This window comes from Echeneis naucrates, chromosome 1 (genome assembly GCF_900963305.1).
Source record: "Echeneis naucrates chromosome 1, fEcheNa1.1, whole genome shotgun sequence".
NCBI lineage: Eukaryota > Metazoa > Chordata > Actinopteri > Carangiformes > Echeneidae > Echeneis > Echeneis naucrates.
Window position 1 is genome coordinate 1,287,167 of NC_042511.1, and position 27,748 is coordinate 1,314,914.

General features: G+C 42.7%; 5 protein-coding genes across 9 annotated transcripts; 1 reads left to right on the forward strand and 4 right to left on the reverse strand.

Moving 5' to 3' along the window:
- Positions 1-253: 253 nt before the first annotated feature.
- Positions 254-4,532, forward strand: mrpl4 (mitochondrial ribosomal protein L4). Its single transcript, XM_029496628.1, has 9 exons — positions 254-447; positions 902-983; positions 1,647-1,818; positions 1,917-1,968; positions 2,050-2,167; positions 2,237-2,343; positions 2,506-2,615; positions 2,702-2,775; positions 2,970-4,532. Exons 1-9 carry the CDS (start codon positions 400-402, stop codon positions 3,110-3,112), a joined length of 906 nt encoding a protein of 301 aa, XP_029352488.1. The 5' UTR covers positions 254-399; the 3' UTR covers positions 3,113-4,532.
- On the reverse strand, positions 1,502-8,224 carry hyls1 (HYLS1 centriolar and ciliogenesis associated). Its single transcript, XM_029494802.1, has 12 exons — positions 8,112-8,224; positions 7,628-7,764; positions 7,361-7,483; positions 7,206-7,276; positions 6,559-6,776; positions 6,260-6,315; positions 4,070-4,230; positions 3,949-3,994; positions 3,811-3,865; positions 3,658-3,739; positions 3,550-3,576; positions 1,502-3,360 (listed from the first exon to the last, which is right to left on the reverse strand). Exons 2-12 carry the CDS (start codon positions 7,725-7,727, stop codon positions 3,226-3,228), a joined length of 1,074 nt encoding a protein of 357 aa, XP_029350662.1. The 5' UTR covers positions 7,728-7,764; positions 8,112-8,224; the 3' UTR covers positions 1,502-3,225.
- A 176-nt stretch (positions 8,225-8,400) lies between these two features.
- LOC115055970 (B-cell receptor CD22-like) lies at positions 8,401-14,554 on the reverse strand. 3 transcript variants are annotated; one of them, XM_029522255.1, is made up of 13 exons: positions 13,762-14,554; positions 13,355-13,414; positions 12,303-12,653; positions 11,771-12,001; positions 11,367-11,681; positions 11,067-11,276; positions 10,653-10,910; positions 10,306-10,566; positions 9,855-10,115; positions 9,633-9,714; positions 9,493-9,541; positions 8,745-8,932; positions 8,401-8,659 (listed from the first exon to the last, which is right to left on the reverse strand). In XM_029522255.1, exons 1-13 carry the CDS (start codon positions 13,805-13,807, stop codon positions 8,593-8,595), a joined length of 2,379 nt encoding a protein of 792 aa, XP_029378115.1. In that variant the 5' UTR covers positions 13,808-14,554; the 3' UTR covers positions 8,401-8,592. The 3 variants fall into 3 exon arrangements, with proteins under 3 accessions (XP_029378115.1, XP_029378195.1, XP_029378031.1); XM_029522335.1 differs by having other exon boundaries at positions 9,855-10,003; positions 10,455-10,566; positions 13,708-14,554; XM_029522171.1 differs by having other exon boundaries at positions 13,708-14,554.
- Positions 14,555-14,690: 136 nt separating this feature from the next.
- LOC115042356 (sialoadhesin-like) lies at positions 14,691-20,604 on the reverse strand. Its single transcript, XM_029500564.1, has 11 exons — positions 20,468-20,604; positions 18,750-19,088; positions 18,462-18,515; positions 17,911-18,243; positions 17,272-17,490; positions 16,573-16,830; positions 16,209-16,469; positions 15,752-15,833; positions 15,601-15,652; positions 15,283-15,479; positions 14,691-15,198 (listed from the first exon to the last, which is right to left on the reverse strand). The coding sequence occupies exons 1-11, from the start codon at positions 20,520-20,522 to the stop codon at positions 15,126-15,128; spliced, it is 1,923 nt and encodes a 640-aa protein (XP_029356424.1). The 5' UTR covers positions 20,523-20,604; the 3' UTR covers positions 14,691-15,125.
- A 5,349-nt stretch (positions 20,605-25,953) lies between these two features.
- LOC115038680 (uncharacterized) lies at positions 25,954-27,748 on the reverse strand. 3 transcript variants are annotated; one of them, XR_003840562.1, is made up of 4 exons: positions 27,615-27,748; positions 26,557-26,913; positions 26,112-26,455; positions 25,954-26,024 (listed from the first exon to the last, which is right to left on the reverse strand). XR_003840562.1 is itself a non-coding variant. In XM_029497252.1 (3 exons), exons 1-3 carry the CDS (start codon positions 27,667-27,669, stop codon positions 26,223-26,225), a joined length of 651 nt encoding a protein of 216 aa, XP_029353112.1. In that variant the 5' UTR covers positions 27,670-27,748; the 3' UTR covers positions 26,093-26,222. The 3 variants fall into 3 exon arrangements, 1 of the variants encoding a protein (XP_029353112.1); XR_003840561.1 differs by having other exon boundaries at positions 26,112-26,461; XM_029497252.1 differs by lacking the exon at positions 25,954-26,024 and having other exon boundaries at positions 26,093-26,461.

Genomic DNA, 27,748 nt, shown 5'->3' on the forward strand with positions numbered 1-27,748 from the left:
TGTGTGGAACTGTGTTCAACATTAATTCGATTTTTTGTTGTTTAAGAGAAATCAAAATATCAGATAATGTTGATATTTCTGTCCATTATTTATTATTATTAAATTATATATATATATATATTTCTTTATTTTTTTCTCTCCATCGCGCTTTTATTTTTATTTCTTGCTTCCGGTGCGTTATCCGCATCCGGTCAGGTGACAGCGCCTCACTCGCTCCGAGCATGTCTTCTTCGTGACGTCATAACAATGCGCCAACACGCTCAGCGCGACCTTCCGTTGAGAAAACAGTGAGGCAGTCCTGTCGTGTCTCAGAGAAAAAATGTCTGATTTCAGCTGATTTCGGCTGATTTTTTGTTGATTTCAGAAGAAAGCGCGGAGACTGAAGAAAACTCAGCCGAGATGTTTCGTCTGTCTCTGACCGTTTGTGGCCGAACAGCCGCTAAAAGGGTGAGAAAGGAACTGAACTCAGTGAAAACCGGCTGCTCATCACATTTATCTTCTGAATGTCACAGTTAAAATCCAAACTAATTCACATAACAAGAAGCAAACACAGGAAGTCCTGATTATGCAGAAAAGATCTAACAGCAATAAATCAATTACACAAAAACATGTTGTTGTACTCTTTGAATCTTCTTTATATTTTAGTTTAGTCTGTAAAATGATTATTGGTCAAAAGACTCAGGAGGGAAAACTAAAGAGTCTTCACCTGTAAGGAGGCGGAGCCGGCAGTTGGTAGATTATTATTAATATTAAATACCTTAGAGAATAAATCCGCAAAGACAACATGTCCTCTCTCTGACAGGATGATTAGTTCTGATTGTTTCATGCTGGACAGAAGTTCAGTTTGGTCATGAGGTTGATGTTCTGTTGATGCTGACAGGAATCATTTTGTCGTCCTCAGTTGGCCTCGTCCTTCTCTGGTCAGAGCGTCCTGCCTCCAAACCTCCTGCTGCCCCCCAACCTGGTGGATCCTGCCAGATTAAGTGAGTCTCCATCTGGAAATGTGAATTTAATCTGATGTTTGGAAAAGAATTTTAAAAAGATCCAAAGGATTTTTTTCCTCAATAATTTTTCAAACATTTATCACTATCAAACTATATATATAACGAAAGGGGGAAACCTATTTTATGTGTCCATTATTTCTTTACTTCCTCTCAAGACTTGGGACGTTTGAGATGTTCTCAACAAAGGTTTAAAAATATGTCTTCACAGCGTCACACTAGAAAATCTTTTCTTGGTGATAACTTTCAGAAAGATCTACTTTCCAAATACTCAGTTTAAATGTTTATCTTTCAAAACATCTAATATGTTTTCCCTGATGAGTGTTTAAAGGTTCTGAAAACCTTCGAGGGTTTCAGGAATAACAACAGTTTTTGTTCTAAGGATTCAGCTAGCCGTTATTTACAGAGAACAAAGAAAATTCAATTTGACTCCTTATGTTATTGTTCATTTTATTTTCATGGTTATAAAATGTAACAAAAGCTAATAAATCAAAGTGGAACCTTCTGTAAGTTTCATTCAAAATAAATATGATCATCTGTATAAACTCAGTCATCAGTCTTTTGTTTTTTTCAGTGCTGAGAGCACATCGTTTCTTTGTGCGTTTGTAGAATGACATAAAGAATCTTGACTCTTTCCTGCTGCAGAGCGTCCTCGTCCTCCAGCTGACGGCTCGCTGCCTCTCCTCAGGAAGTGTGACGCGGATGTTCCGGCTCACCTGAGTCCCGTCCAGATGTGGGTGGAGACTCTGGAGAGTCCTGACAGCGAGCCGCTGGGATTGGCTGAGCTCCACCCGGATGTGTTCGCGGTGCCTCCCAGGTAAAGTGGAGTTTTGAACTTCCTGTCTGTCTGAATGTAAAAACATGAACTCGAGGTCGGAACTCTCTGAAGCTGTTGCTTTGTCTTCTCCTCTTCAGGCTCGATATTCTGCACAGCGTTGAAACGTGGCAGAGAAATTTCAAGAGAATCGTAAGTCAGATTTAGTCAGATACACGACTGATGTTGGTCAGCAGCTCAGATCTGAAGACGACTCCTGTCTCCGTCTGTCAGAGTCACGCCAACACAAAGGTGAGAGCAGAGGTCAGAGGTGGGGGCAAGAAGCCGTGGAGACAGAAGGGAAGCGGAAGAGCTCGACACGGAAGCATCAGATCGCCGCTCTGGAGAGGAGGTGACGACGGCTGCTTTAATGTGTGTCATTTCCCAGAGGCCTCAGGCGTCTGACGGTGTGTCTCCTCAGGCGGGGTGTCTCATGGACCCAGAGGGCCGACCAGCTACTACTACATGTTACCCATGAAGGTTCGAGTGCAGGGGCTGAAAGTGGCGCTGAGCTCGAAGACGACGCAGGTAAGAACTTCACTTTAAATCTCTTCTGCCATATTTGGACACGAACAGTTTGACCTCAAACCGTCAAATGTTCAGCAGTCCAAATGATTCTGAGGCGGAGCTGTTGGACATTTGAAGTTTTCTGTAATGGGAATACTTTTAGTGAATCAGTTGTCGTTCCAGGACTACCTGCACATTGTGGACTCCCTGAACATTCCGACTCCGGACTCTCAGTTCCTGCTGGACCTGATCAGACAGAGAAACTGGGGAGAGTCGGTGCTGATCGTCGATGTGTCAGTATCAGAGACTCCGGCCGGTTGTGTTGTTGTTGTTGTTGTTGTTTTGTTCCGGACCTGATTTGTGGTGTTGTTGTTCTCAGAGGTGAAGCGTTTCCTGAAAACATCCTTCAGGCCACAGCGAACCTAAAGACCGTCAACGTCATTCCAGCCGTCGGTGAGTGTTCACTGAGGCGGCTTCCGCTTCATTTCACTTTTCTTTTAATCACAAATATTTGTAGACTTTAGCTGCTTGAATTCTGCACTGATGAGAAAATGCTGATTTTATTTTGGCAGGTTTAACCCTAACATCCTGAAATCAGGTGATTTAAAGTGTGATCCAATCTCATGATGTCACTTCCTGTCCGTCAGGTCTGAACGTCCACAGCATGCTGAAGCACGAAGCCGTCGTCCTCACGCTGGACTCCGTCAGGTTTCTGGAAGACAAGCTGCTGTGGCACGACGAGCGCTTCACGCCCCTGTATCCGTTCAAACTGCCCTACTGCGACCTGTGACGTAAAACTGACAGGGAGCCTGTTTTTGTTCTGTTTATTATGTGTAACAGCAAGAGTCAATAAATAAAACCACTGATTAAAAAAAAAACAACGCACAGATTCATTAAGGAGGCCTAGAACCGATACGTGAACTTGTGAGGAAGGAGGCCATTGGCCAAGTCGTTCCTGATCTCCCAGCGGAGAGCCGAGCGTTTCTTCTCCGTCGGCACGATGTAAGTGTTCGGTACATAGACTCTCCGAGGTTTAGCCTGCGACACAGAACAACCACTTTACCAGGAGGAAGCTGAGCTCAATCAAACACCTGAGATAAACTGCTGGAGTGAGGCAGGTCAGATACGACCAGAGACCACCTTTCATGAAGCGCTGCAGTTAGTGCAGCTTTAAGGAAATCTTTGACAACATGTGCTTTAAAGGTGAATGTTTGAGGAGAGACTCACTGGAGGAGGCTGGAAGGCAAGACGCTCCTGAAAGCAAAGAACAGCAAAGAGGATAATCAGCTGTGTCTGTTGATCCGACTGTCTGATCTGGATCTGTGGTTTCCATACCTTTATCTCCCAGCGAAGCGCTCTCCGGTCCTTCTCTCCTGGAAGCTTGAACATTTCCCACAGCTGCTTGTACTGGAAGTATCTGCAGGAAGGGGCCACAGTTGTTCAGTTTCCTTTAACAGTTATCTGAAGCTCCAGAGCTCCTCAACTTACTTGGCCACGGGGTCGGTCTTCTTTATGGTTTGCTGGCTCATCACGGGTCTGATGACTGACACACAAACACATTTAATGACTCACTAGCAGACGTGTTGAGTGTCGTTATGAAAACAACTGGGGTTGGTGGCGACTTACAGGATTTGGGTTTAGGCCTGAAGTCTCCGTCACTTTGAGTCCGAGTCTGCAGAAGCACAAAACAGTCAGGTCGTCGTCTTCGAGAAGACCAAAGTGAAACCTGAGGGACTACATTACCCACCATGCCCCTGATGTAGGATTCAAAAGCACTCAGAGAGATCCGGTCGGGCTCAGAGCTGCATGAGTCGCTGTGACCGCTGACGTCTTCGTTCTCCGTCTCAGAGTCGGGATGAGCGGACAGACGAAGCTCTGCCAGGCGCTCCTCCAGAGAGCTCGCCGTGTCTGCAGAGAAATAACCGCCATCGTGGTCAAACACCCGAGAACCAGAACCTTCTCATGACTGATACATTAAAAGCGCCACAACAATGTTAATGTCGGCTGAAGATTCTAACCTGCTCTAACCTTGTTCCTTGTTTTTTGTTGTTTCTTTTGTTACCTTTAGACCTGCTGAATACATTTTTTTTGTTCTGTTTAAATGTGCACTACAAATTAAGTTTACCAGTTTGAACATCGAGCTAAATTCAGTGAACTCAGTGAGCCTCAATAACTGATCGAACAGAACTGCTCCTGGTCAGTATGAACTTTACCAGTTTAGTTTCTCGTTTCTAGTCCACTGAAAATCTGAATAAATGAATGCAGTTTGAAATGAACCAAAAGTTGGCGTCTGATTGTCTCCCAGGAAGTAGATGGGACTTTTATTTTGGTGGATGCAGAGATATTCTCCTGATCTTCAACCTTTCCAAAATAAAGTCCTGAACATGAGTGTTGGAGGCAGGAAGACGTTTACCGTTCTTCTGCCTGAGGTTTCCTTCCCACTCACACATCTCTTCGTACTTCGTCCTCCAAAAGTCCACGTTGGAGTTGATGAACTTGATTTCCTTGTTGCTCGAGGAGTCGTCAGGATCTTCAGACTCCACTTTGTCCTCAGTTTCCTTTTTATCCTGCAGCTCCTCTTCACTTTGTCTTCCTTCTTTGGGGTCGCTGTCGACCAATAAGAATCTGTCTTCGTCCACAGCAGCACTGTGATGTTGGATATCTGATCTGTTGGACTCTGGACATTGATATTTAAATTTGCCCTCGGCTTCTTCTGGTCTTAAGTCAGTGAAGTTCACCTCTTCAGGTGGACAAACTTCAGGTCTGTCAAACACACTTCCTGGATGCTTCTCGCCGCCGTCTGGCTCATGTGTGGACTCGATGTCCAACCCACCGAAGCTGAAAAGCGACAGATGGTCGTCTTCGTCGTCTCTCACCTCTGACAGGTCTCCTCGGCTGTCCTGGTCGAACTCGGTGATGGTGTGGTCGTCTCTGTAGTCCCCGCCCTCCTGCTCCTCCGGTCTGTAGGTGCCGTAGCCGGACGTCATCAGACTCGGAGCTGGACTGCTGCAGCAGCTGCTGCTTGACTTTCCTTCCTCCATGCTTCTGCTCTCTGAACTCTTATGGGAGAAGTCCTCAGGCTCAGTAATAATCCCTCCATTCTTTTCTTCCTCCTCCTCCTCCTCATCAGTTCCATTCTCTGAGTCCTCTGTCTCAGTAAATACTCTTCGCTCCACCTCGTCTTCCTCACTTCCATACTCTGAACTCTGTCCACTGAGGTCCACCTGGCTGCTCATCTCAGGTGCGGCCTCTGTCTCGTCTCCCGGTTCAGCGTCTTCCTCATGAACCTCTCGATCAGTCTCCTCCTCTGGCTCCTTCTCTCCATCGGACCAAAAGGAGGAGAAGAGAGAGTTGTTGTCGTCGTTGTCATCGTCCTTTTGTCTGTTGTATATTCTGTCCATGTTGGTGAGCTGCCTTCTGGTTCTGTGGAGGCTCGGAGATTAAGGAAGGAACTAAGAGGATTACTGACACTGAGGATCTGCATCCAGCAGCTCCAGCTGGTCACTGAAGGTACTACAGCTTTTATTGATTTAATCTCACAGCTGGAGTCACTTTACTCTGTTCTGCTGAATTTCAGTACAGAGACGTGACTCAGTTCATTCTGAGATTCTGTTTCAATAGTTTGCTTTCTGCAAAATGAATTTCCTCTTGTGGGACAGAAAAGTTTCATCTTTTAAAAGTCTTCAAACATACTTTCATCACAGAGTTTGACCTGATTTTGCTGTTTCTTAAACTTATCTCATATTTCATTCCGGTTTAATTTTGCTTCACTTTGTGTCTTTTTCTGTCTGAAATTCCTTTTCAATTAAATTTGTGTATACATTTCTTATCTAGATTCGTTCATTTTAATGCAGGTTTTGAAAATTTTTCTGCAAATAAATGTCATTATTAAGATTAGATACAAATATCAGGAAAAAAACTGGAACTGTTTAATTACCTGAGTCATCACTGTAGATCGACTCATCGCAGACAAGAGTTTGTCCTTTATGTTTCCTAGAAGGAGAAAAACAAAAAGTTTCAATGACGACAAAATCGCTTTAAATAAAAGTTACAGGAAAGAAATGACAACTTAAAAGATCCATATTATGAAATGTTTCCGTAGTTGAGCTGTTCTTTGTGACAAACCTGTCTGCATTTCTCTCCTTCAGCCAAGTCAAACAAACAAATGAATTTCTTGATATTTGTCAGGATAAACTGACTCACTCTGGACTCGTGCATGTGTCTTTTAAACATTACCTGAGGACTTTTCTCTTGATGAAGCATGTCCTGTGGGCGCCTGGGGAAGAGGTGTAGCTGTCTGTGAAGGGCAGGTCTAGGACGTCCTGAAGGTCTGGGTCTGGCGCCGGCTCCACCTGCAGCCTGGTGGGAGCACCTGAAGGCAGCTGGAGCTTCGGAGCCACCGAGTGGTGAGCGTACGAGTCCCAGAGTCCCTGCTGCTGACAGCTGGTGAGGACCTGTGTCAACAACACGCTGTTTAAAACCCCCAGTTTATAATCTTTGTTTTTCAGAGAGGTCGCCATGGAAACATCAACAGGCCTTTTCCCAGAGACTTCAATACAATCTGGCATCTCTTACAAACAGTGATACCATCCTCTGATGGTCATGAGATAGAACGGAGGTTTAAAGATCCTCAGCATCGACTTTAATTTTCTGACCCAGTGTCCCGGGTCCAAACCACTCGACCGCCAGGCGCTACAAACTACACAAATCTCTGCTCCTGAACTGACTGCAGAAGGATTTCTATTTGAATAACAGATGTGAAAAGGCAACACCAGAAACAAACCCCCATCTTCATTTATGACTGCAGGGAACAAGGTATTATTGATCTGTGGGATCATTTCTGCTGGATCCCAGAGCTGACCTCATCAGTTTGGAGCACTCACTTGTCTCTCATGGCCTCTGTTGGCTGCATGTAAGAAAAAGCTCTCAGAGTCTTTGAAGTGACTCTGGCCAACTGTGAAAACAGACAGATTCCACTGTTAACACAAAATCTTAAAATGTTCAAAATGTTTTAGAGAGGCAATAGTTACATATGAACCTTTTTCTTTGGTGAAGGCTGGAGGACTTGGCTGAGATGTGGATGGATGATTTTGGGTAGAGTTTGTCTGGTTAGATGGTGCAAAGGTTTTCCATTCTCCACGTCGAATGAGTTCATCCAGATCTGACAAGGAAAAAAAAAAACAACTTTAAACCTTTAAAATGGAAATCATCAACGGTGGAGGTTCTTTCTTTCTGTGTTTTAAATCATTTCCTGAACTGTAACTATACAAGTTAGAATTTACATCTGGATGTTTCAGCGTCAAACCTCGCTTGAATTCACGCAGTCTGTGTTTTGGGATGTTTTTGTAGCCGAGGATCGACAGCTGTTCTTGAATTTCTTCTTCTGAGAAATCCAGATTGTCCATAATATCTTCAGCTTCAAGTCAGGAAGTCGAGTGAAACCTAAAGGACACAGAGAGAGTTAATGGAAATCACACAAAGCACACAGATGTAAAAAGGATGAATCACTGATTCTGATAAAAGAAAAGTAGAAAAATAAAAATAGCTCGACTGCTTCCTGTAACATTAACCTGAACATTCATATCCTTTATTCTTTTCTTAACATTATCATTTTATAATCTAACTGTGCTGTTAAACAAACCAACTTTAAACTTCTAGCTTCTTAAAGGGACTTTAGCATCAGATGCTAATGTCGGCTACAGCTAGCCAGCTAGCTACAGTTAGCGTCCAAAAAATAACATAAAATAAATAAAACAGCAGAAAAAGTGTAAATTCAACGCGTCGCTTACCGGAGCGGTCAAACAGCAGCCATCAGCCTGAAATAAACCGGACAGTTTCAGAGTAGTGTCCGTGTTTACGTGTCCCGGTGCACCGAGGCGGCGGCCGTTACCGAGCTTTGAAAAGGACGCCAGCTGTGACGCACTTCCGGTCCCGTTCCTCTTCGTCTGCCGCCATCTTGTGGCAGTTTAGCGTTAAGAAACGTTTTTATCAAAATTAGAATTATTTCGTGTTGAAATCTTTTAGTTTGGTCGAAAAACAGAAATTCAATTAAAATGAATGTCAGATTTACACCACACGTGAAATAAAACTTTTATTCATTTACATTCTCTTCTCCAAAGTTAAATACATGTAAAAATATAAAAGCTGGTCTGAACTTTGAACAATCCTTCAAAAAACAACAAGCAAACAAAGTTGATCTTTGTACATACAGTAGCTGCTATTGTTGACATATCTGTTTGTTTGTCTTGAAGCTGTGAAACGCACACAGATTCATTTTGAGCGTTTTTGGACTGTACTGTACAGTTGAAATGACTCCCCATCTTCTGGATGTCTGGTTCTGTGAAGGGAAAAACAAACTGTTCACCGATTTGAACCCGATGTGTATTTCTGCTGTGGTCGGTGTAGTGAGAGGAGCTGCTCACCCTGCTGCACTGCTGGCTTTGTTATATCTGACAGCAGAGTATTCCACCTCCTCCCAGTCGTCCTGAGTTTCTCTGCAGGGATGAGCTCTGATGTTGGAGTAGACAACATCCGCCTGGTTCTGTGAGAAACTGATGCTGGAGTAGTGAAGGTCGTCCTGCTGCTCTGCTGCTGGTGGACCTTCGTTCAGCTGACGGGACAAACAGAGCTCAAGATCATAACTTTTATGTTTTATGGAGCTGTGGTGGAACAAAATGTTGGATGTTTGTTATTGTTTACAGTTTCTGGAAAAAACATTAGAAGCTCTTTATTGTGGACTTCAGCTGCTGTGGACTGATTTCTGTTTTGATCCTGACGCTTTCTGCTTGTTGTCTCTTACTCATAAAACCAAATGATGTTTAGATCAGGGAGCCGCTCAGAAGACTGACTCGCTGTTATATTTATATTATTATATTATATTTGTTTATTTTAGAAGTCACTCAGGGGTAACTACTTTTTATCAAGGAAAAAATTATTACTGGTAGCAATTATAAGGTCAGTTTTGATCTACAGTCTACATTTGAAGGCGCAATTTTTTATTAAAAGGTTTTTGTGCCCTTTTTAATTGTTTGTTTAATTGTTCTGTTTGATTTTATGTGACAGGATGAGGAGTAAATGCTGATTGGGCCTTAAATCTATTATAGATGATTCCACTGAGAAAACATTAGACCGGTTTCTCTGATTGGGTGGTCTGATGTTGTTGTTTCTCACCTCAGGTCTTTCTCCAGGTTGATGCTGTTGTGTGAAAGACTTCTTTCTTCTACACAGGAAGATAAACCATCAAATGAAATCAGTGACACACAGAGACCAGATGTTTTGGTGAACACAATCATGGTGACAGACTTTCTCACCTGATCCAGAGGAGGACAGCGAGGACGATGAGAACCAGGAGAAAAGCAGTGATTGTTCTACTGGCTGCTGATTTCCAGAAAGCTGAAGGAAATAATGATGATTGATGAGAATTACAGGATATTAAAGTGAACATAAAATCAACACACATCTCCAAAATCACCCATAATCCATAGAATCAGGCCTAGTTGCATAGAGATCATTGTCATTGTCCTGAAACTCACATATTCTAAAAGTCAGATATAAGGCGGAGCGCCGACGTCCTCTTGTGTTCTGGACCTCACAGTAATAATTCCCACTGTGTTCAGGTCTGAGGTCAGTGATGGTGAAGATCTGTCCTGAAGCTTTTGGTGAGTCTTCACCCTCCTTGTACCAGGTGATATTAGCTGCTGGGTTAGCATCACTGCTACAGGTCAGATTCACTGAACTGCCCTCCACCATCTCAGCAGAGGGACTCACTGACACAGAGATGTTCTTTGGAGGATCTGGAGGAAAAGATGCACACAAACAAATGAATGCTGTGTAAATAAATATTATCATTGTCACTTTTCTGATGATGGGTGAAGGAGGTAGTCTGATTGTTGCTTCATCATGTTGACGAAGAAGGTGAAACACTCGCTATCTGTACTTTTAAATATTGAGAGTCCTTGTGATTTGTAGATGGTTGATACTCACACTGGACATCTAATAGAAGAGCTGGAGAGGTTTTCTGTCCGAACTGGTTCTTAGACCTGCAGTGGTAGATCCCGCCGTCCTCAGACCTGATGGAGCTGAAATGATAAACTCCTTCTGCTCCTTGAAACAGTATTTGGTCCTCCTTGTACCAGGTGATATTAGCTGCTGGGTTAGCATCACTGCTACAGCTCAGATTCACTGAACTGCCCTCCACCATCTCAGCAGAGGGACTCACTGACACAGAGATGTTCTTTGGAGGATCTGGAGGAAATGGAGGAAGAATCAGGAAAGCTTTCCAATAACTGACTAAATAAAAGCACAACAGCCTGAAGCTGAGTTTCACTCACATTCCACATTAATGGAGATGTTTCCAGACGTCCTCCTCCCCAGCTCATTCTCAGCTGTGCAGTGATACTGTCCAGAGTCAGAGGACCGGAGGTTGTTCAAGACAAGATGTGGTCCCTTCAAGACCAGTATTTGGTCCTCCTTGTACCACCTGTATTTAGCTGCTGGGTTAGCGTCACTGCTACAGGTCAGAGTGATGGAACGTCCCTCCATGATGACCCCAGAAAGACTCACCGTCAAAGAGACCACCGTTGGAGCATCTGCAGGTTATAAACATCAACATGAGCCGCACACGATCCTGGATCTGTTTTCTTTTTTAATCGTTATTATTACTATCATTCTGAACCAACCTTCAACCGATGTGATGGTTAAAAAAATTTAAATGAAAGTAATAATGATATTGGAATTGAACTCACAGACTGGAGCAGAGTGATGACCTTCATAAGAACAGGAGTAACTGCCTTCAGGATCCACTGGTCCACTAAAACACGGAGATGTTTGTCCACCAATTACATTTTTATTTTTGTACCAGGTGAAGAACCAGGAGCCAGACAGAAAGCAGCTGCTGTGGCAAACCAGTTTTGGACCAGCAGAAGTCCAGACCACCTGGACCTGTAGGTCTGGATCTGTGAACAAGAAGCAAACATTTCCTATTAAATCTACCACGCTGTTTTGTATGATGAAATCTGTGTGTCTCAGTTTGTGTTGATCTGTACCTGTGACAGTCAGAGTTGTACCAGCGTAACTATTCCCCCATTCAAAGTATCTTGTTCTGAATATGAAGCAATACTGGGCTGAATCTGTCTCTGTCAGGTCTCTGATCCTCAGAGTGGAGCGTCTGTCTGTATGAAGAACCTCAATACGATCTGAGTACTCCAACTCAAGAGGCTCATGTGGACGAGTGAACCAGACTGTATCGATGGCAGGTGCATGGCTGTTGTAGGTGCAAGAGATTTCGACTGAGGAGCCTTTAAAGGCACAGATGCTCCTGCGGTCGCAATTCACTTTTTTGCAGGTTTCACCATACACACCTGAAAAATTGAATGGTTTTGATTATCACTATGAAAAAAATATCTCCAGTTGAGTATGGCGCAGTGTTTAGGATAGCTCAGACACTCACAGACCGAGGGAGAGAGGGAATCCTCGTGGTTTTTAACAGCACAGGAAATTACATCTTTGGAATAAAAGTAACCTTTAAAAGATTGGCTTTCTTGTGTCGTAATATGTCCATTTCTGTACCAGACGTAGGAAAGAGGACGGGGTAGAGGACAGCTGCTGTGACATGTGAGCTCTGATTCTGAGCATTTATGAACGAGGCATGATGATTGGCGTTTCACCCGCACCTCAAGACCTGGAAACAGACAGAACAAATGGTACATAAATAAATAAAGAAATAATAACTGAATTTAAAAAATAAGTTTACAAAGTGCTTTGAAATGAATGAGAGCAGGACACAAGCAACCAATTAAACAAAATGAAAATAAAACACAACAGGAAGCAGATACTGTGAATTCACACGCAGACACAGTAAAGGCAACACAGGAAGGGTTTAAATAATAATAATAATAATCAGAATAATATGAATGATAAAAAATAGATCAAACTCATGAAAAAGTAACATAAACTTGCTAAATTTACTTCGGAAACGCTACCTGTGACAGACAAAGTGACTCCAGGTGATCCAGTGTATTTCCCTCCTGGTTGGTTTGTGGTGAACCTGAACTTGTACTCAGCTGAGTCGCTCTCTCTCAGGTCTGTGATTCTCAGAGTGCAGTCGTTCTGACCACAGTCATACTGAACACGACCTGAATATTCAGAGTCTGTTCTCAGATCTACAGGTTCGTTATTCTGCAGTTTAGCGAACCAGAATGTTTGCTCAACTTCATTGTCTTGGTCCTTTACCCAGAATGGGTATCTGTAGATGCAGTTTATTTCCACTGTGGATCCTTTGAGGGCACAGATCTGAGTAGCAGAGTAAGTCACTGTCCATTCACCCTGGACCACTGAAACACAGAGAAGGTTGGAGAGAAGCTAGAAACATTTTGTAGCTGGTTTTAAACAGTTTATTAATGTTTAACTTTTCATCTATTTTCAGTCTTGAATTTCATCATTTTCCTGTTTGGACAGCTGACAGTAGAGACAGAAAGGAAACGTGGAGTTGAGTGGGTGACATTTAGTGGTTTCAGCTTCTGCTCTCACACTAACTATAATTCACAGGAACAAAAGATACCAAGTTAAACAGTTTAAGGTCGTTCAGTCGTTGTAGAAGTTTCTTTTGTTTTCTGCCTGAAGTCAGCTCAGAATGTGAAACTAAAGAAGAATGCAAAGCACGGATGTGAAACAATTTTGTTATCAGGAAGTACAGATAAGAAAAAAGACATAAAACATCTATTTCAGCATTTCACTGGATCTGCTCCATTAAGAAGCAGTTCAGATATTTTCCCTGGAGCAGGAACAGTCCGCTGTTCATTTAGTGTTTTCTATTTATTATTACAGTCTTGGTTTTCGCTCACTGACTCATTTTAAGACAAACAGTGTGAAAAAACTAAAGTCCCCTTACATAAAATCACTTTCATGTTCAGATCTGTATCTCGACCTCATCACATCTGTCATCTGATTAAAAGAAGTTGCTTAACAGGTTCTCCACCAACTGGCTGTCCTCTAAGTTAAATAACAGTAAGATGCAAATGGAAGTGTACACTACCTGAGAGAACAAAGACAATCAGTCCACTTGCCACTGCTGTTGAGCTCATGTCCGCTCCACCTGTTAAAAAAAAAACATGTGTGAGAAGTACTGCATGTTTTCTGAGTGACTGCAGAAATAATCATGCGTTGCAGTTGTAGACGACATCTCTTCTGATCGGTGCTGACTTCCTTCCTCATTACTTAGTTAATATGCCTGGGCAGCTGAGTGTCTGGACATCCCCAAGTTTAAATTTGCATTTCCACGTGTTCACAACTATTCAGCACTGTAGACCGTGAAAAATTAATTTGCATGAGCTTAAGTTTGGACACAGAACAAGCACAATACATCACCCCGCCCAATGATGCCACCACCTGTTGAAGAATGACATGAAGTGTTCAGATTCTGAGAAGGTGGATGAGCTTCACCTTCCAGCCTTTGTCTTGAAAAACAGATATTTGGTCCGAAGCTCATGGGTGGTTGTTGGTTTTCACATTGTTGACACACTGTTCAACAGTAAAGTGCAGAACAAGACCATGAGTACCAGGACTCTGACTCTTCACCATGTTCTGCACCAACAGTCACACCTCTCATGGCCTCTCGTGACCTGAAAAAAGTAAGTAAAAATAAAGTCACTGTTATTCAAGCACATTGCACTTCCCCACAGCCATGACTGTAAGAATTTATCTTCCGTTTCCTTCAGCATGCATCAGGGGAACATGAGAATGTTTCCAGTCTGAGCATCTAAAGGTTCAGTTTAAAAAATATTCCCAGGTTGAACTGAACACAAGCGATGAGCTGGCTCCGCCCACGGGTCTGGAGAAATGACATCCAGACGTCAGAGAATCTGGAGCGGACAAAGTTCAATAAAAACACACAATACATGAGTATTTAAGACACAAACCAATGACTACAAATTCACTGTGGTGCCACATATGAGTACCTGTTGATTGTACTTCAAACTGATTGAATTCATTACAGAAAGAGCTCTCACTGGTTTTTGCAGGAGCCGATCCCACCCTGGGAGAACTGGCCCACCCTGGAAAGGGCCGACGTATCAACACGCCTTCACGTCAGCCGTCAATTTGGTGCCAATTGGAAGCCTCCAGTTTGTTTCTGTGTCGGCAACCTTGGTTTTTTTGAAACCAGGAGAAACCAGATTTGGAATTTGAAGGTGGATCTGACCTCTTCTGGACTTTCCCTTGATTGGGTGGTACAGCCTGTCAGTCACACAGTAGCCCCGCCCCCTAACCCCTCCCCTCCTTCCTGATCTGTTTCCTTCTAAATGGAGCATCATATGAAAAATGAACATCATGTTGTGTTGAAGTCTTGAAACTAGAGACTGAGACCATCAACTCATCAGGAAAACGTTTACTGAGCTGATCAAACAGGGAGGAGGAGGGACAGTTTCCCATAGACTTCAATACAATATGACTTCTTTTGATACCCAGTGGAGTCGCCCCCTGATGGGCATCAGAAGCTTCTTCAGCATTAAACATCCAACATTTAAACAGACATTTCAAAAAGAAAACAGCTGAATGTTTGCTAAGCTGACATTAATGCTGCAGAATGAAGCGCTGAGGAAGAGAGCGGCTGAAACTGCTGATAGAATCCGTTAAGACTAATTGGTCTTTTTTCTCTGTTCAAACAAACAGCTGGAAAAATGTGGTCAAAGTTTTGAGCGTCTGTCTCCGTCCGATGAGCAGAGGGGACACGATGTCATTGGACAGACTGTGTTATCGGTCAGTCCTGATAAAAGTCTTCCAGAGAGCGACAGACCTCAGGCTGCTGTTCATTCTCTGCACCTTCTGCTGACTCTGCTGTAAAGTGCAGAAGCATCATCATCAGCCTCTTCACGTCTCAATCTGTGAATGAAAAAATATAATGATGAGGATAAAAGAATACGAGAAACTGTCTGTTTCAAACAAAGAAGAGTCTTCTGCTCGGACCTTGGAGACAGTCGGACGCTCTCAGCGTTGACAGGAGTGTACTCCACATCCTCCTCATCGGTTCTGTTGGGCGGACCCAGCCTGATGTTGTAGTACAGAGGATCATCCCGGTCTTTACTGAATCTCACGGTGGTGTAGAAGAGTTCGTCCTGATGCTCCTCTGGTGCTGGTGCGTTCTCATAATCTTCACCATCAAGCTGAAGGGAAAATATGAAATCAGACTTCAGTTCCCGTCTGCTTTCCTTCTTAACTGCTGCTCTTCATCACCACCACAGTTCATGTGACAGGAAGGAAACATGATTCACTCCTCTTCCTCACCTCTGCTTTGCTGCCTGGTCTCTCTGCAGGCTCAGATGGTTGTGTCTTTCTCCTGGACAAGAGGATGGACCAACAAATCAACCATCCAATAAAACCGACTGAGTTGAAGAGGCTTCTCTGAACAAAACCAAAGTAGAAGTCAACATCTTACCGAATCAATACGAAGGCAGAGAAGAATATGATCATCAGTACAGCTACAGTGATTAATCCAGCAGCTAATGATTTCTGTGAACCTGGAAAAGAGGAAGCAAACAGAAACCAAGATGACTGACAAAAGAATTTCAGTCTGATTGTTTGGGCCTTTGAGCAAATGAATTCATGAAACAGACACGTAGTCTAAATTATGACTGGTGAACTGTTGTTTTAAAGGGATTTTGGAAAAGCATCAGATGACACAAACTCTACATGTGAAGGAAGCAGGATTGAAAGGGGAAGCCTTCCTGACTTCCTGGCAGTTTGTGGAGGAGTCAGCAGGTGGATTCACACTGACTCCCTGGAGCCTTTGGACACAGTCTGTCAAAGAAGCAGTGCCAAAATAAAGGGAGCCCCGTAGTATAAGGCTGGAACCTCGGTAAACAGAAGACGGTCTGAAAACAAATACAACTTACTGGATGAAACAGTCAGATTTAAGGTGGAGCGCCGACGTCCTCTTTTGTTCTGGACCTCACAGGAATAATTCCCACTGTGTTCAGGTCTGAGGTCAGTGATGGTGAAGATCTGTCCTGAAGCTTTTGGTGAGTCTTCACCCTCCTTGTACCAGGTGATATTAGCTGCTGGGTTAGCATCACTGCTACAGCTCAGATTCACTGAACTGCCCTCCACCATCTCAGCAGAGGGACTCACTGACACAGAGATGTTCTTTGGAGGATCTGGAGGAAATGGAGGAAGAATCAGGAAAGCTTTCCAATAACTGACTAAATAAAAGCACAACAGCCTGAAGCTGTTTATTTTACTGTGATGAGTTTCACTCACATTCCACATTAATGGAGATGTTTCCAGACGTCCTCCTCCCCAGCTCATTCTCAGCTGTGCAGTGATACTGTCCAGAGTCAGAGGACCGGAGGTTGTTCAAGACAAGATGTGGTCCCTTCAAGACCAGTATTTGGTCCTCCTTGTACCAGGTGATATTGGCTGCTGGGTTAGCATCACTGCTACAGGTCAGAGTGATGGACCGTCCCTCCACTGTCTCAGCTGGGGGACTTATAAAGACGTTAGCAGCCAGCGGAGCATCTTCAGGAGAAAATAGAAACTTAATGGACTCGTGCTTTCGTGACACACATTCTGTTTAAGTTGCCAACAAGAACAAGAGAATTCCTCCAGAACTCTTGATGAGCTGATGTCACCAGTTCCTGTCCAAAGTTCTGCTCTTTCTTCCTGTTGTTGTGTATTCTTTTAGCCGGTCTGTGATTACGAGTCATCTTCCAGGCACTTTCCAGGCTATCTGCTACACTGACCTGTCCAACTCCCAACTACTCCCTTCTCTAGCAACACCACCTGAGACAATATTAAGTTCATCCAGTTGTAGAGTTTTTGTGTTGTTCTGAGCTAGTCATCAACAATCAACACTTCCTGATGTGTTTTTAAACAAGTCTAAAAGACTTGGTGTGAAAAGGGGAGGTTACATTAACGGTAATCAAAAGGACTGCATTAATGATGTGGTGGTAAACTCACACACTGACGGCGAACGGTAGACCTCATGACCTCTGAAAGCACAGGAGATGTTTTGTCCAGGCTGAAAGCGATAGGTATCCTCAGAAAAAGCTGTACCCCGTATTTCCTCTTCATTATTGAACCAGACAACGGCAGCAGAGGGCCTGCAGCTGCTGTGGCACTTCAGCTCAGCCACAGGACCAAACCGGTGGATTACTGCGGTCACCAGAATCTGCACAGCTGGATGAGAGAACACAACAGTGTCATCAGCAATGTCTCTAAATGCACAAACACAAAGTCTGCCACATTCAACACTGAGTCGCAGTTTGTACAAGCGGTGTGATACAAATCACAGACTGATATATTCTTTTTCAGAAATATCAGTTTTTATGGGAGGTGAAATGAAGCATTTCCTGCCTGTCATATTTTAACTGACAATTGATTTACAGAAACATACAAACCATTTTAAGTGTTTGAGGCATTTATTGAAGGGAGACTTTTATTTGTATAAATTGCAAACACACCCGGCGTCAAATAGACTGCAGACCAGGAAGTCATTCTGAATGGTTTATTTAGTGTGATTTAACGGTTTTGAATTTTGACAAAAAGCTGTTTTGTTAATACAAATGATTAGAAATAAACCTTCATGTTGATCTGTACCTGTGACAGTCAGAGTTGTACCAGGGAAACTACTCGGCCATTCAAAGTATCTTGTTCTGAATATGAAGCGATACTGGGCTGAATCTGTCTCTGTCAGGTCTCTGATCCTCAGAGTGGAGTGTCTGTCTGTAGGAAGAACCTCAACACGTCCTGAGTACTGGGTGTCCTCACTGAGGTCCTCAGGGTGTGAACCACGATCAGGACGGAACCAGAATTTTGATTGAACATTAGAATAATAACTGTCGTAATAACATGAAATGTCCACTGATGAGCCTTTGAGGACACAGATTCTTCTCTTTGTGTAACTCACTATGTAGCATCGATCAGAGAAACCTGAAAGATAAAACACAACTGTTACAACATCTTAAACAGAGTTTCTGTGTTGTTAACTTACTGACAACAGTTGATAGAGTTGAATACCAAAGACTGTTTCTCCAGAGAGAGCAAACTGAGTCCTTCATGTGATAAACACATGCAGTCATGTCACAGTGCAGCAGGTTGAATGAGCCACCAGATGGAGTTCTGTGAGTGTTAGACTGAAGTAAACTCACACACTGAGGGAGAAGGGAAGTCCTCATATCCTTTAAGAGCACAGGAGACGCTGTCTGAACGAGAAAAGGAGCCTGAAAAATAAACTGTGTTGTCCCCAGTTTTCTGTCCATTCTTGTACCAGATGTAAGACCTGTGAGCTGAAGAGCACCTGTTGTAACACTTCGGTGTTTTAGAGTATCTCGTCACCTTTATATCTGGATATAAATCAAAGGAGGAGCATGAATGTTATTGATAACAGTCAAAAACACACAGAGACGTTCACATTGTTGTACAAGTATTGATCTCACCTGTGACAGACAAAGTGACTGCAGGTTCCTTCCCATATGTTTGATAATTTGACTTTGTTCTTAAACTGAAATGGTAGTCAGTCCAGCTGCTCACCTTCAGGTCCATGATTCTCAGAGTGCAGCTGTTTTTTCCACAACTGTAACTCACATGACCCCAGTATCTCTGCTCTGCTGTCAGATCCAAAGTTTGACCACCATGAGTAGCATACCAAAATATATTCTCCACTTCACTGTACAGTATAGAAGGTGAGAAACTGCAGGTCATTTCCACTGTTGATCCTTTAACTGCACAGATGTATGAGGGGGTGCACTGTGTATGTCTGCCGTCTGCCTGCATCACTGCAACACACAACACATTGGGAGAGTTCATTCATCTACAACAGCACGAGGAGACAGACGTGTTCACAGTGAGACAAAGATAATCCAAGAAGGGTTTGGGTCAGCCCAGTCTTTGACTATCAACATTTATTAAGGTCAATATTGAGATCAAATAAATGTTTGCACCAAATTCAAAGAATCAGCTGACTCCGAGGTCCATCTGAAAAAAGATCTAATTCAATAAATGTCAGCTTTATCAAGTCCTTTTTGGGTGACATTATGAAGTCACAGCGGAGGTGGCCTTTGACCTTTAGGATATATAATGTCATCATGTTGGAGTTATGTCATGATGACTGGATGAATTCATGTGTTCTGTGAGGTCAGTGACCTTTGACCTCCCAAATCGGGTCCCACAGAGTGTTTGTATCTGCAGCTGGGCTCAAAGCTTTTTCTGAGTTCTCTTCTTACATTTTGATCACTTTGTTTGAACTTCCTGACATCTTTTTTATTTCAAAGACATTCTTTTTGTTGGACAGAGATAATGACCTGCAGAAATGAGTCTGCTTTGCTGGGAGTTTCAATTTTCATACTACAGGTTGGAAACAGTATTATGTTGTACAGAGTAAACCAAAGTCTACAAATTTCATTTTGCATAGAGGAACATCAGTAAAGGAACAGCGCTGCACTGAATGTGTGTATTAAAACAGCATTCACTGAATATGAGAACTCACAGATTACAAATGAGAGGGTTTGTAGATGGAAAAAAAATGTTTGTGGCTTTGTTTTGGTTTCCTTCCTGTCTAATCAGGAGGCAGCGAGGTGTGAACGCAAACTTCTGCCCCACATGTGGCCAAGCTTGTGAATGCCGATTTCACCCAGAGTGGTGTTTCCACAGCCTTCAGAAACTGACTGTGCAGCAAAGCAGAACAGCATCATTTCAAATGTCAGACTGGTCACGGCTTGTTAAATTAAAACACTGACAAGAACGACAACGCTGAGTTTACAAAAGCTGCAGCAGGTTTCATATGATGGCAGGATTTTGTGTTAGTTCTGTAAATATTTAAAAAAGTATTTTCTTTACTGAAGTTCAAGTACGAAGACAGCACAGTGCGAGCACTGCAAGACAAGAACATTTGTGTAAACTGAATTTGTAATGAAGTAAAAAGTTCAAAATGTCTCTGCGAAATGTAAAGAGGAAGATGATAATCATCATTTGGAACTTGAAAGTCATTGCTGTGTTTTTCCCGTTCCAACACTTCAACTTCATAACGCTCAGAGCAAATAAAGCTGCCTGAAGATTTTACTGGAGCTGCTGTTGAAAGTTACCCCAAATTACATCATAAATTTGATCTGTTGCTAAAAAGCACTGATGATAATTTTAGAAAGCAGATGTATCGTACCTGATGAAGCGAGAAGGAAGACAACAAACTGAGTCACTGCCTGTTTTAGACTCATAGCTCAGCAGGCCGATCGCAGAGAAACAGGGATAAAAACAAATTGCTCTCTACTTCGTCTCTTGAGGCTGAATGATAATTTGGGCCCACCACCACCCTGTTTACTTTATTAGTAGGCATGAAAATTCAAATGTGAGAACCCCTCCCACCGACGCCTCGCCCACGAATTAAAATGAAGAAATGATTCTTTCTGTTCTGTCGTGGTTTATTTTTGAACTTCTTCAAATATAAACTCTGAGAAAGCAGTCAGCCTCTTGGGACTGATGTTAGTCGTCTGCCTTCACTTCACTTTCTCAGCATAAAGTCTCAAGAGTACAGTTTCCTGACTGGAAAATCACTGAGCTAAAGTGAAAGTCACAGATTAAAGCCTTAAAGTATCTATTGACTGTGCTTGAGTGTCGAAAATAATTTGATATCAAATGTTCTTTTAGTACATCAAAGTACTCAGAGTACTTCTTAACAAGTGAATGCTCGTGGTGAACTCCAGACAGCATCATGTATTCCTGCTGCACCTGTACTGAATATCCCTTCCTCCTGCTCTCATCCTCTCCCTACTCTACCAAACTTTGCCCCCCCCCTCTTTTTCCTGCTCATCAGGGATCTGTTGGGACTCTTCAAATAATTTTATAAAGCGTTTGGTCTCGACCTGCTCTATGTGTAAAGTGCCTTGATGTAGCTTTGTTAGGATTTGACACTGAATAAATAAATCTGGTTTGATTTTATTAGAATAAAAGAGGACATGTTTTCAAAAGATATTTTTATTAACAATTTGGATATTTTCAAACAACCAACCAGCAGAAATACTTGATTGCGTATCGTTTTGGTGCCTGTAGGACTGTCCTCAGTACACACACATGCCCACAGTGTCAGCAAGAATCCTGTTAATTTAACCTCCTCAACACTTCAAACTGTAATCAGCAACATCTTTGACTGACTGCAGAGGTGTAGCTTTAATTAAATCTATAGAGCAGCGGCGTCCAACCCCGGGCCACACAGAAAGAAAAATAACTTTACTTCCGTTTCATTCGTTCATTATCTGAATCTGAACTGTGTTTTATTTTGAAAAATGTCCGGATTCTCTCCGTTACTTCCGTCTATGGCTCACTCTTGACGCGTGTCCAGGCGCTCGTCTCGGTCACGTGATACGTTACCACCAAAATTAAAGCCACAAGCTAGCAAAACGAGTAAAACACAAACTTCTTCAGAAAGTTTCTTTGGAAGCGGAAAAGGCCGCTGAGGGGACAGAAGAAGAGCTGCTGTCAGGTTCATACGACTCCACAGTGGATTCACTTTATGGTGATATTTAGAAAACAGCTGTATTTATCCGCCACACCTTAAAGGCCGGTCCGCTGCTACAGAGCACAAACACAAAGAACACACAACATAATGTGTTACCTTCCCTCACAGTGATGAAGCTCAGACCGAGTTCACCGTCATGAAGACGAACAGCTCAGACACGGAGGAGCTGCTGCGGTTCAACTCATGTCCGCGCCTCATCTGCACGGCGGGAAAATAAAGTGTTAGTGTGAGGAGTCTACGGAGGCCCTTAGGGGCCAAGTGGAGACATTTTTCACATGATCTTTGTGTTCCCTCGCAGTATGATCTGTGTTTTATCCCTCATACTGTGTAACCATGCCGGACCTTTAAAATGCTCAGTGAACCCCCCCAGCCTAAGAGGGCTGCTGCATCACACCCATTACTGGAATATCTTATACCAGACCAGGTACGTTGTCTTAAGATTGTATTTTTCGTTTTTGTAGAATTCCTTTTAGAAGAAGGACTTGAATATGTTTGAAAAGAATAAAAAAAAAAAAACTCTGTTCATGGAAGTTTGTTTGCTTTTACTGATAACTTAACTGATAACTTAACCAAGCTGGTGGAGCAGAACTACATTATCATTGTAGTCAAATCCAAACTCAATTAGCTTTTTTACACCATCCATAATTCAGCCAGCGTTCCTTCAGCAGCTGAGCGGACACGCAGATGGCACAAGAGAATATAACGGGGAAAATCATATTACATAGCATTACATAGCCTGCTCAAACTGGGCCTTGGATCGATCGCACAGGAAAACTGCCTGTTGAAGGACCACAATCAGACACAAAGCATAATGTTAACCAAAAAGAAGATGAACAGGAAAACATGGTGGTGGACAAAAAGGACCAGGTCATACAAGTCACATTCACAAATTCATGAACTCTGCTGTTGAGAGCTGACCTGCTGTTTGTTACAGTCTTAGATTAAATACATTTTAACATCCTTCATCAACAACGATAAAAAAAAACATACCACTGATGGAACGTAGACCGTAGATTCACTGTGTTCTGCCAGGTTTGTTAATCATGCTGTACAACGCAGCTACATTCTCTGGAACGTCCTGCTCTCTGGTTCTAGCAGCAAAATGAACAAACTTAGATGAGCGAAGAAGATCCAAACATCCTGATCATAAATCAGGTGAAGCTTCATAAAGCCATCATGCTACAGTTGTTGTGAGAGGACCTGCTCACCTCTGGGCTGCTGCGTCACTTTTAAATGTGACAGCAGCGTACTGGACCCCTTCTTCATTTTCATCCTCTTCCATGTGTCCTCTGGGCAGAGGTGCTCCGATGATGCTGTAGACAGGTTGGCTTTTGGAGAAGTGGACGCTGGCGTACTGAACGTCGGGACAGTCATCTTCCTGCTGCGTCGGTCGTGTCTGCAGACGCTGTACAAATGAGATGACATATAGATTTTTACATGTGTAGATGAGGAGCAGAGACAGCACAGAAAAAAGGAAGAGGCTGTTGATGAAGTAGATAAATTCACATATTTTCCTTTAAGCTGTTGATATTTGGTCAAAACTTGAGTTGTATAGTTTGATAACATAAATCTGTGTTCCAGAAGTTTCATCATGTTGACTATAATTATACAATCTGTAAATATTTCTGTCAGATTGTTTTCAGAAACATCAATGTGGTAAAAAAGGTGAAGAGCTCAGCAAAGGAATTAAACATGAATGTTGGTGAATGTTGGTGAAGAAAGTAGCTAATCGACGTGGGAGTGGTGATTCCAGTGCTGCAGGCCAGTCCTCCTTTCTCACCTGTTCCTCGTCGTCTGGTGTCTCTCCAGGCTCAGACTCTTGTTTGCTGGCCCTCTTCTTTCTGGTCAGGAAAATTAATTTGAAAGATTAAAATGAGTGCCAGACTCACTACTAAAGTGAATGTATTGTAATTAACTTAATTAACAACGATTTGGTTTAATGAATCTGCTCACGTGATGCAGAGGAAGACAGAGATGAGAGCGACAACCAGGACAACAGCAGAGGCTGCTGCAGCAAACACCAAATTCCATGTTCCTTGAAATGAGTGATCAAAAAAAAAAAAAACTCTTGCAGCCACTCATGATGAACAACATGAAGTCTGACCAGGTTTGTGTAATACACACAAATGATTCAAATCCTACAAAGGCAGTATGTCCAAATGTCTGACAGTTTGTGTGTAACTCACCTGTTCTAACAGTCAGATTTAAGGTGGAGCGCCGACGTCCTCTTGTGTTCTGGACCTCACAGGAATAATTCCCAATGTGTTCAGGTCTGAGGTCAGTGATGGTGAAGATCTGTCCTGAAGCTTTTGGTGAGTCTTCACCCTCCTTGTACCAGGTGATATTAGCTGCTGGGTTAGCATCACTGCTACAGGTCAGATTCACTGAACTGCCCTCCACCATCTCAGCAGAGGGACTCACTGACACAGAGATGTTCTTTGGAGGATCTGGAGGAAATGGAGGAAGAATCAGGAAAGCTTTCCAATAACTGACTAAATAAATAAAGCAACAGCCTCACTCAGCCTCACTCACATTCCACATGAATGGAGATGTTTCCAGACGTCCTCCTCCCCAGCTCATTCTCAGCTGTGCAGTGATACTGTCCAGAGTCAGAGGACCGGAGGTTGTTCAAGACAAGATGTGGTCCCTTCAAGACCAGTATTTGGTCCTCCTTGTACCAGGTGATATTGGCTGCTGGGTTAGCATCACTGCTACAGGTCAGAGTGATGGACCGTCCCTCCACTGTCTCAGCAGGGGGACTTATAAAGACGTTAGCAGTCAGCGGAGCATCTTCAGGAGAAAATAGAAACATAATGGACTCGTGCTTTCGTGACACACATTCTGTTTAAGTTGCCAACAAGAACAAGAGAATTCCTCCATAACTCTTGATGAGCTGATGTCACCAGTTCCTGTCCAAAGTTCTGCTCTTTCTTCCTGTTGTTGTGTATTCTTTTAGCCGGTCTGTGATGACGAGTCATCTTCCAGGCACTTTCCAGGCTATCTGCTACACTGACCTGTCCAACTCCCAACTACTCCCTTCTCTAGCAACACCACCTGAGACAATATTAAGTTCATCCAGTTGTAGAGTTTTTGTGTTGTTCTGAGCCAGTCATCAACAATCAACACTTCCTGATGTGTTTTTAAACAAGTCTAAAAGACTTGGTGTGAAAAGGGGAGGTTACATTAACGGTAATCAAAAGGACTGCATTAATGATGTGGTGGTAAACTCACACACTGACGGCGAACGGTAGACCTCATGACCTCTGAAAGCACAGGAGATGTTTTGTCCAGGCTGAAAGCGATAGGTATCCTCAGAAAAAGCTGTACCCCGTATTTCCTCTTCATTATTGAACCAGACAACGGCAGCAGAGGGCCTGCAGCTGCTGTGGCACTTCAGCTCAGCCACAGGACCAAACCGGTGGATTACTGCGGTCACCAGAATCTGCACAGCTGGATGAGAGAACACAACAGTGTCATCAGCAATGTCTCTAAATGCACAAACACAAAGTCTGCCACATTCAACACTGAGTCGCAGTTTGTACAAGCGGTGTGATACAAATCACAGACTGATATATTCTTTTTCAGAAATAACATTTTTTTATGGAGGTGAAATAAAGCATTTCCTGCCTGTCATATTTTAACTGACAATTGATTTACAGAAACATACAAACCATTTTAAGTGTTTGAGGCATTTATTGAAGGGAGACTTTTATTTGTATAAATTTGCAAACACACCCGGCGTCAAATAGACTGCAGACCAGGAAGTCATTCTGAATGGTTTATTTAGTGTGATTTAACGGTTTTAAATTTTGACAAAAAGCTGTTTTGTTAATACAAATGATTAGAAATAAACCTTCATGTTGATCTGTACCTGTGACAGTCAGAGTTGTACCAGGGTAACTACTCGGCCATTCAAAGTATCTTGTTCTGAATATGAAGCGATACTGGGCTGAATCTGTCTCTGTCAGGTCTCTGATCCTCAGAGTGGAGCGTCTGTCTGTATGAAGAACCTCAACACGTCCTGAGTACTGGGTGTCCTCACTGAGGTCCTCAGGGTGTGAACCACGATCAGGACGGAACCAGAATTTTGATTGAACATAATAATCATAACTGTTGTAAGAACATGAAACGTCCACTGATGAGCCTTTGAGGACACAGATTCTTCTCTGAGTGTAACTCACTCTGTTGCATCGACCAGAGAAACCTGAAAGATAAAACACAACTGTTACAACATCTTAAACAGAGTTTCTGTGTTGTTAACTTACTGACAACAGTTGATAGAGTTGAATACCAAAGACTGTTTCTCCAGAGAGAGCAAACTGAGTCCTTCATGTGATAAACACATGCAGTCATGTCACAGTGCAGCAGGTTGAATGAGCCACCAGATGGAGTTCTGTGAGTGTTAGACTGAAGTAAACTCACACACTGAGGGAGAAGGGAAGTCCTCATATCCTTTAAGAGCACAGGAGACGCTGTCTGAACGAGAAAAGGAGGCTGAAAAATAAACTGTGTTGTCCCCAGTTTTCTGTCCATTCTTGTACCAGATGTAAGAAGGATGTTCTGGTAGACGACAGCTACTGTGACACTCCAGAGTTCCCCAAAAACCATTCTTATTCTTCAACTTTACCTGTAGATCTGGTTCTATAAAGAAGGAAACATAATTAACTAAAAGTTCAAATGGTGAGCTGAGATTATTTCAGTCCTGTTTCATTGATCTTGAATATTTGTATATTTACCTGTGACAGACAAAGTGACTCCAGGTGATCCAGTGTATTTCCCTCCTGGTTGGTTTGTGGTGAACCTGAACTTGTACTCAGCTGAGTCGCTCTCTCTCAGGTCTGTGATTCTCAGAGTGCAGTCGTTCTGACCACAGTCATACTGAACACGACCTGAATATTCAGAGTCTGTTTTCAGATCCACAGGGTCTTTAATCTTCCCTTTAGCGAACCAGAATGTTTCCTCAACTTTAGTCTGTTGGCCATTTATCCTGGATGGGTATCTGTAGTTGCAGTTTATTTCCACTGTGGATCCTTTGACGGCACAGATCTGAGTAGCAGAGTAAGTCACTGTCCAGGTATTCTGACTGTGTATCGCTGTAACACAGAGCACAGGAGGAATTAAATCACATTCAGAGTGAAATTCAACTTTGGGGAAGTTTTATGGAAACCTGCTAAATGATTAAAATACATCAACTAAATGATGTAAACGAATTTGCCTCAACATTTAAAGTTTAATGTAGAAAGAGTCTGTATTCCTGTCATGTATTGTTAAATATGGCCTGTGTGTGAAAATAGTTTTTCTTCTCTGCTCTTGAACTTCTCAGTGTTGGACCTGTGAATCTTACAGACTTTTAGTGACGAACATAACAGTTCTTGTTCACGTGTATTCACACTTCACTGCTGCTGTGCAAACATACAGGGTGGAACCATCACACTGAAAGAAATTAGAGTAAATTAAAACCATTTCCTAGAAACATCTTGTTTCTATTTTGGGCTCTCGGTCAGACTTGGTGATAAACTCCTAAGTTACTGAGTCTGTCAGATGAACCATTTACATTTCCATTCACACAGTTCATTCAAAAAGCTCTGCTTTTAACAGGTTAACAATTTTGGATCCACAACACAAAAAAGATTCAACTGCACTGAAATGCAACAAAAACTTGTGTGTGTTTTAAAGATTTGCATCAAATCAAACATTAAAACTAGAAAAAGTGATTGAAATTGATGAATTCAACAGTTCCAGCTTGTTGTGAGTTCGCTGAATGTCCTACAAAGTAAATGCAGATATTCAGTACCTGTCACAGTGAGGACGACGACCACAAATCCACTGGATGCTGTTGTTAAACTCATCTCTGTGTCACTTCAGAGACAGAGAAACACATCAGCTGGGGAACGTTGAAGAAGCTGATTTTACATCAGAGGACAGTCC

Excerpts from the sequence above, each read along its gene's own strand:
- hyls1 (XM_029494802.1), bottom strand. The coding sequence starts at position 7,727 with ATGGACAATCTGGATTTCTCAGAAGAAGAAATTCAAGAACAGCTGTCG. Across the intron at positions 7,277-7,360 it reads AGCCTTCACCAAAGAAAAAG|TTGGCCAGAGTCACTTCAAA; the intron begins GTTCATATGTAA and ends CTGTTTTCACAG. Across the intron at positions 3,740-3,810 it reads AAGACCGACCCCGTGGCCAA|ATACTTCCAGTACAAGCAGC; the intron begins GTAAGTTGAGGA and ends CCCTTCCTGCAG.
- mrpl4 (XM_029496628.1), top strand. The coding sequence starts at position 400 with ATGTTTCGTCTGTCTCTGACCGTTTGTGGCCGAACAGCCGCTAAAAGG. Across the intron at positions 448-901 it reads GCCGAACAGCCGCTAAAAGG|TTGGCCTCGTCCTTCTCTGG; the intron begins GTGAGAAAGGAA and ends TGTCGTCCTCAG. Across the intron at positions 2,776-2,969 it reads CAACGTCATTCCAGCCGTCG|GTCTGAACGTCCACAGCATG; the intron begins GTGAGTGTTCAC and ends CCTGTCCGTCAG.
- LOC115038680 (XM_029497252.1), bottom strand. The coding sequence starts at position 27,669 with ATGAGTTTAACAACAGCATCCAGTGGATTTGTGGTCGTCGTCCTCACT. Across the intron at positions 26,914-27,614 it reads CGTCGTCCTCACTGTGACAG|CGATACACAGTCAGAATACC; the intron begins GTACTGAATATC and ends TCTGTGTTACAG. Across the intron at positions 26,462-26,556 it reads AGTCACTTTGTCTGTCACAG|AACCAGATCTACAGGTAAAG; the intron begins GTAAATATACAA and ends CCTTCTTTATAG.
- LOC115042356 (XM_029500564.1), bottom strand. The coding sequence starts at position 20,522 with ATGAGTCTAAAACAGGCAGTGACTCAGTTTGTTGTCTTCCTTCTCGCT. Across the intron at positions 19,089-20,467 it reads CTTCCTTCTCGCTTCATCAG|TGATGCAGGCAGACGGCAGA; the intron begins GTACGATACATC and ends TGTGTGTTGCAG. Across the intron at positions 18,516-18,749 it reads AGTCACTTTGTCTGTCACAG|ACAGCGTCTCCTGTGCTCTT; the intron begins GTGAGATCAATA and ends TTTCTCGTTCAG.
- LOC115055970 (XM_029522171.1), bottom strand. The coding sequence starts at position 13,807 with ATGAGCTTCGGACCAAATATCTGTTTTTCAAGACAAAGGCTGGAAGGT. Across the intron at positions 13,415-13,707 it reads TTCATGTCATTCTTCAACAG|GTGGAGCGGACATGAGCTCA; the intron begins GTGGTGGCATCA and ends TTTTTTTAACAG. Across the intron at positions 11,682-11,770 it reads TTCCCTCTCTCCCTCGGTCT|GTGTGTATGGTGAAACCTGC; the intron begins GTGAGTGTCTGA and ends TCAATTTTTCAG.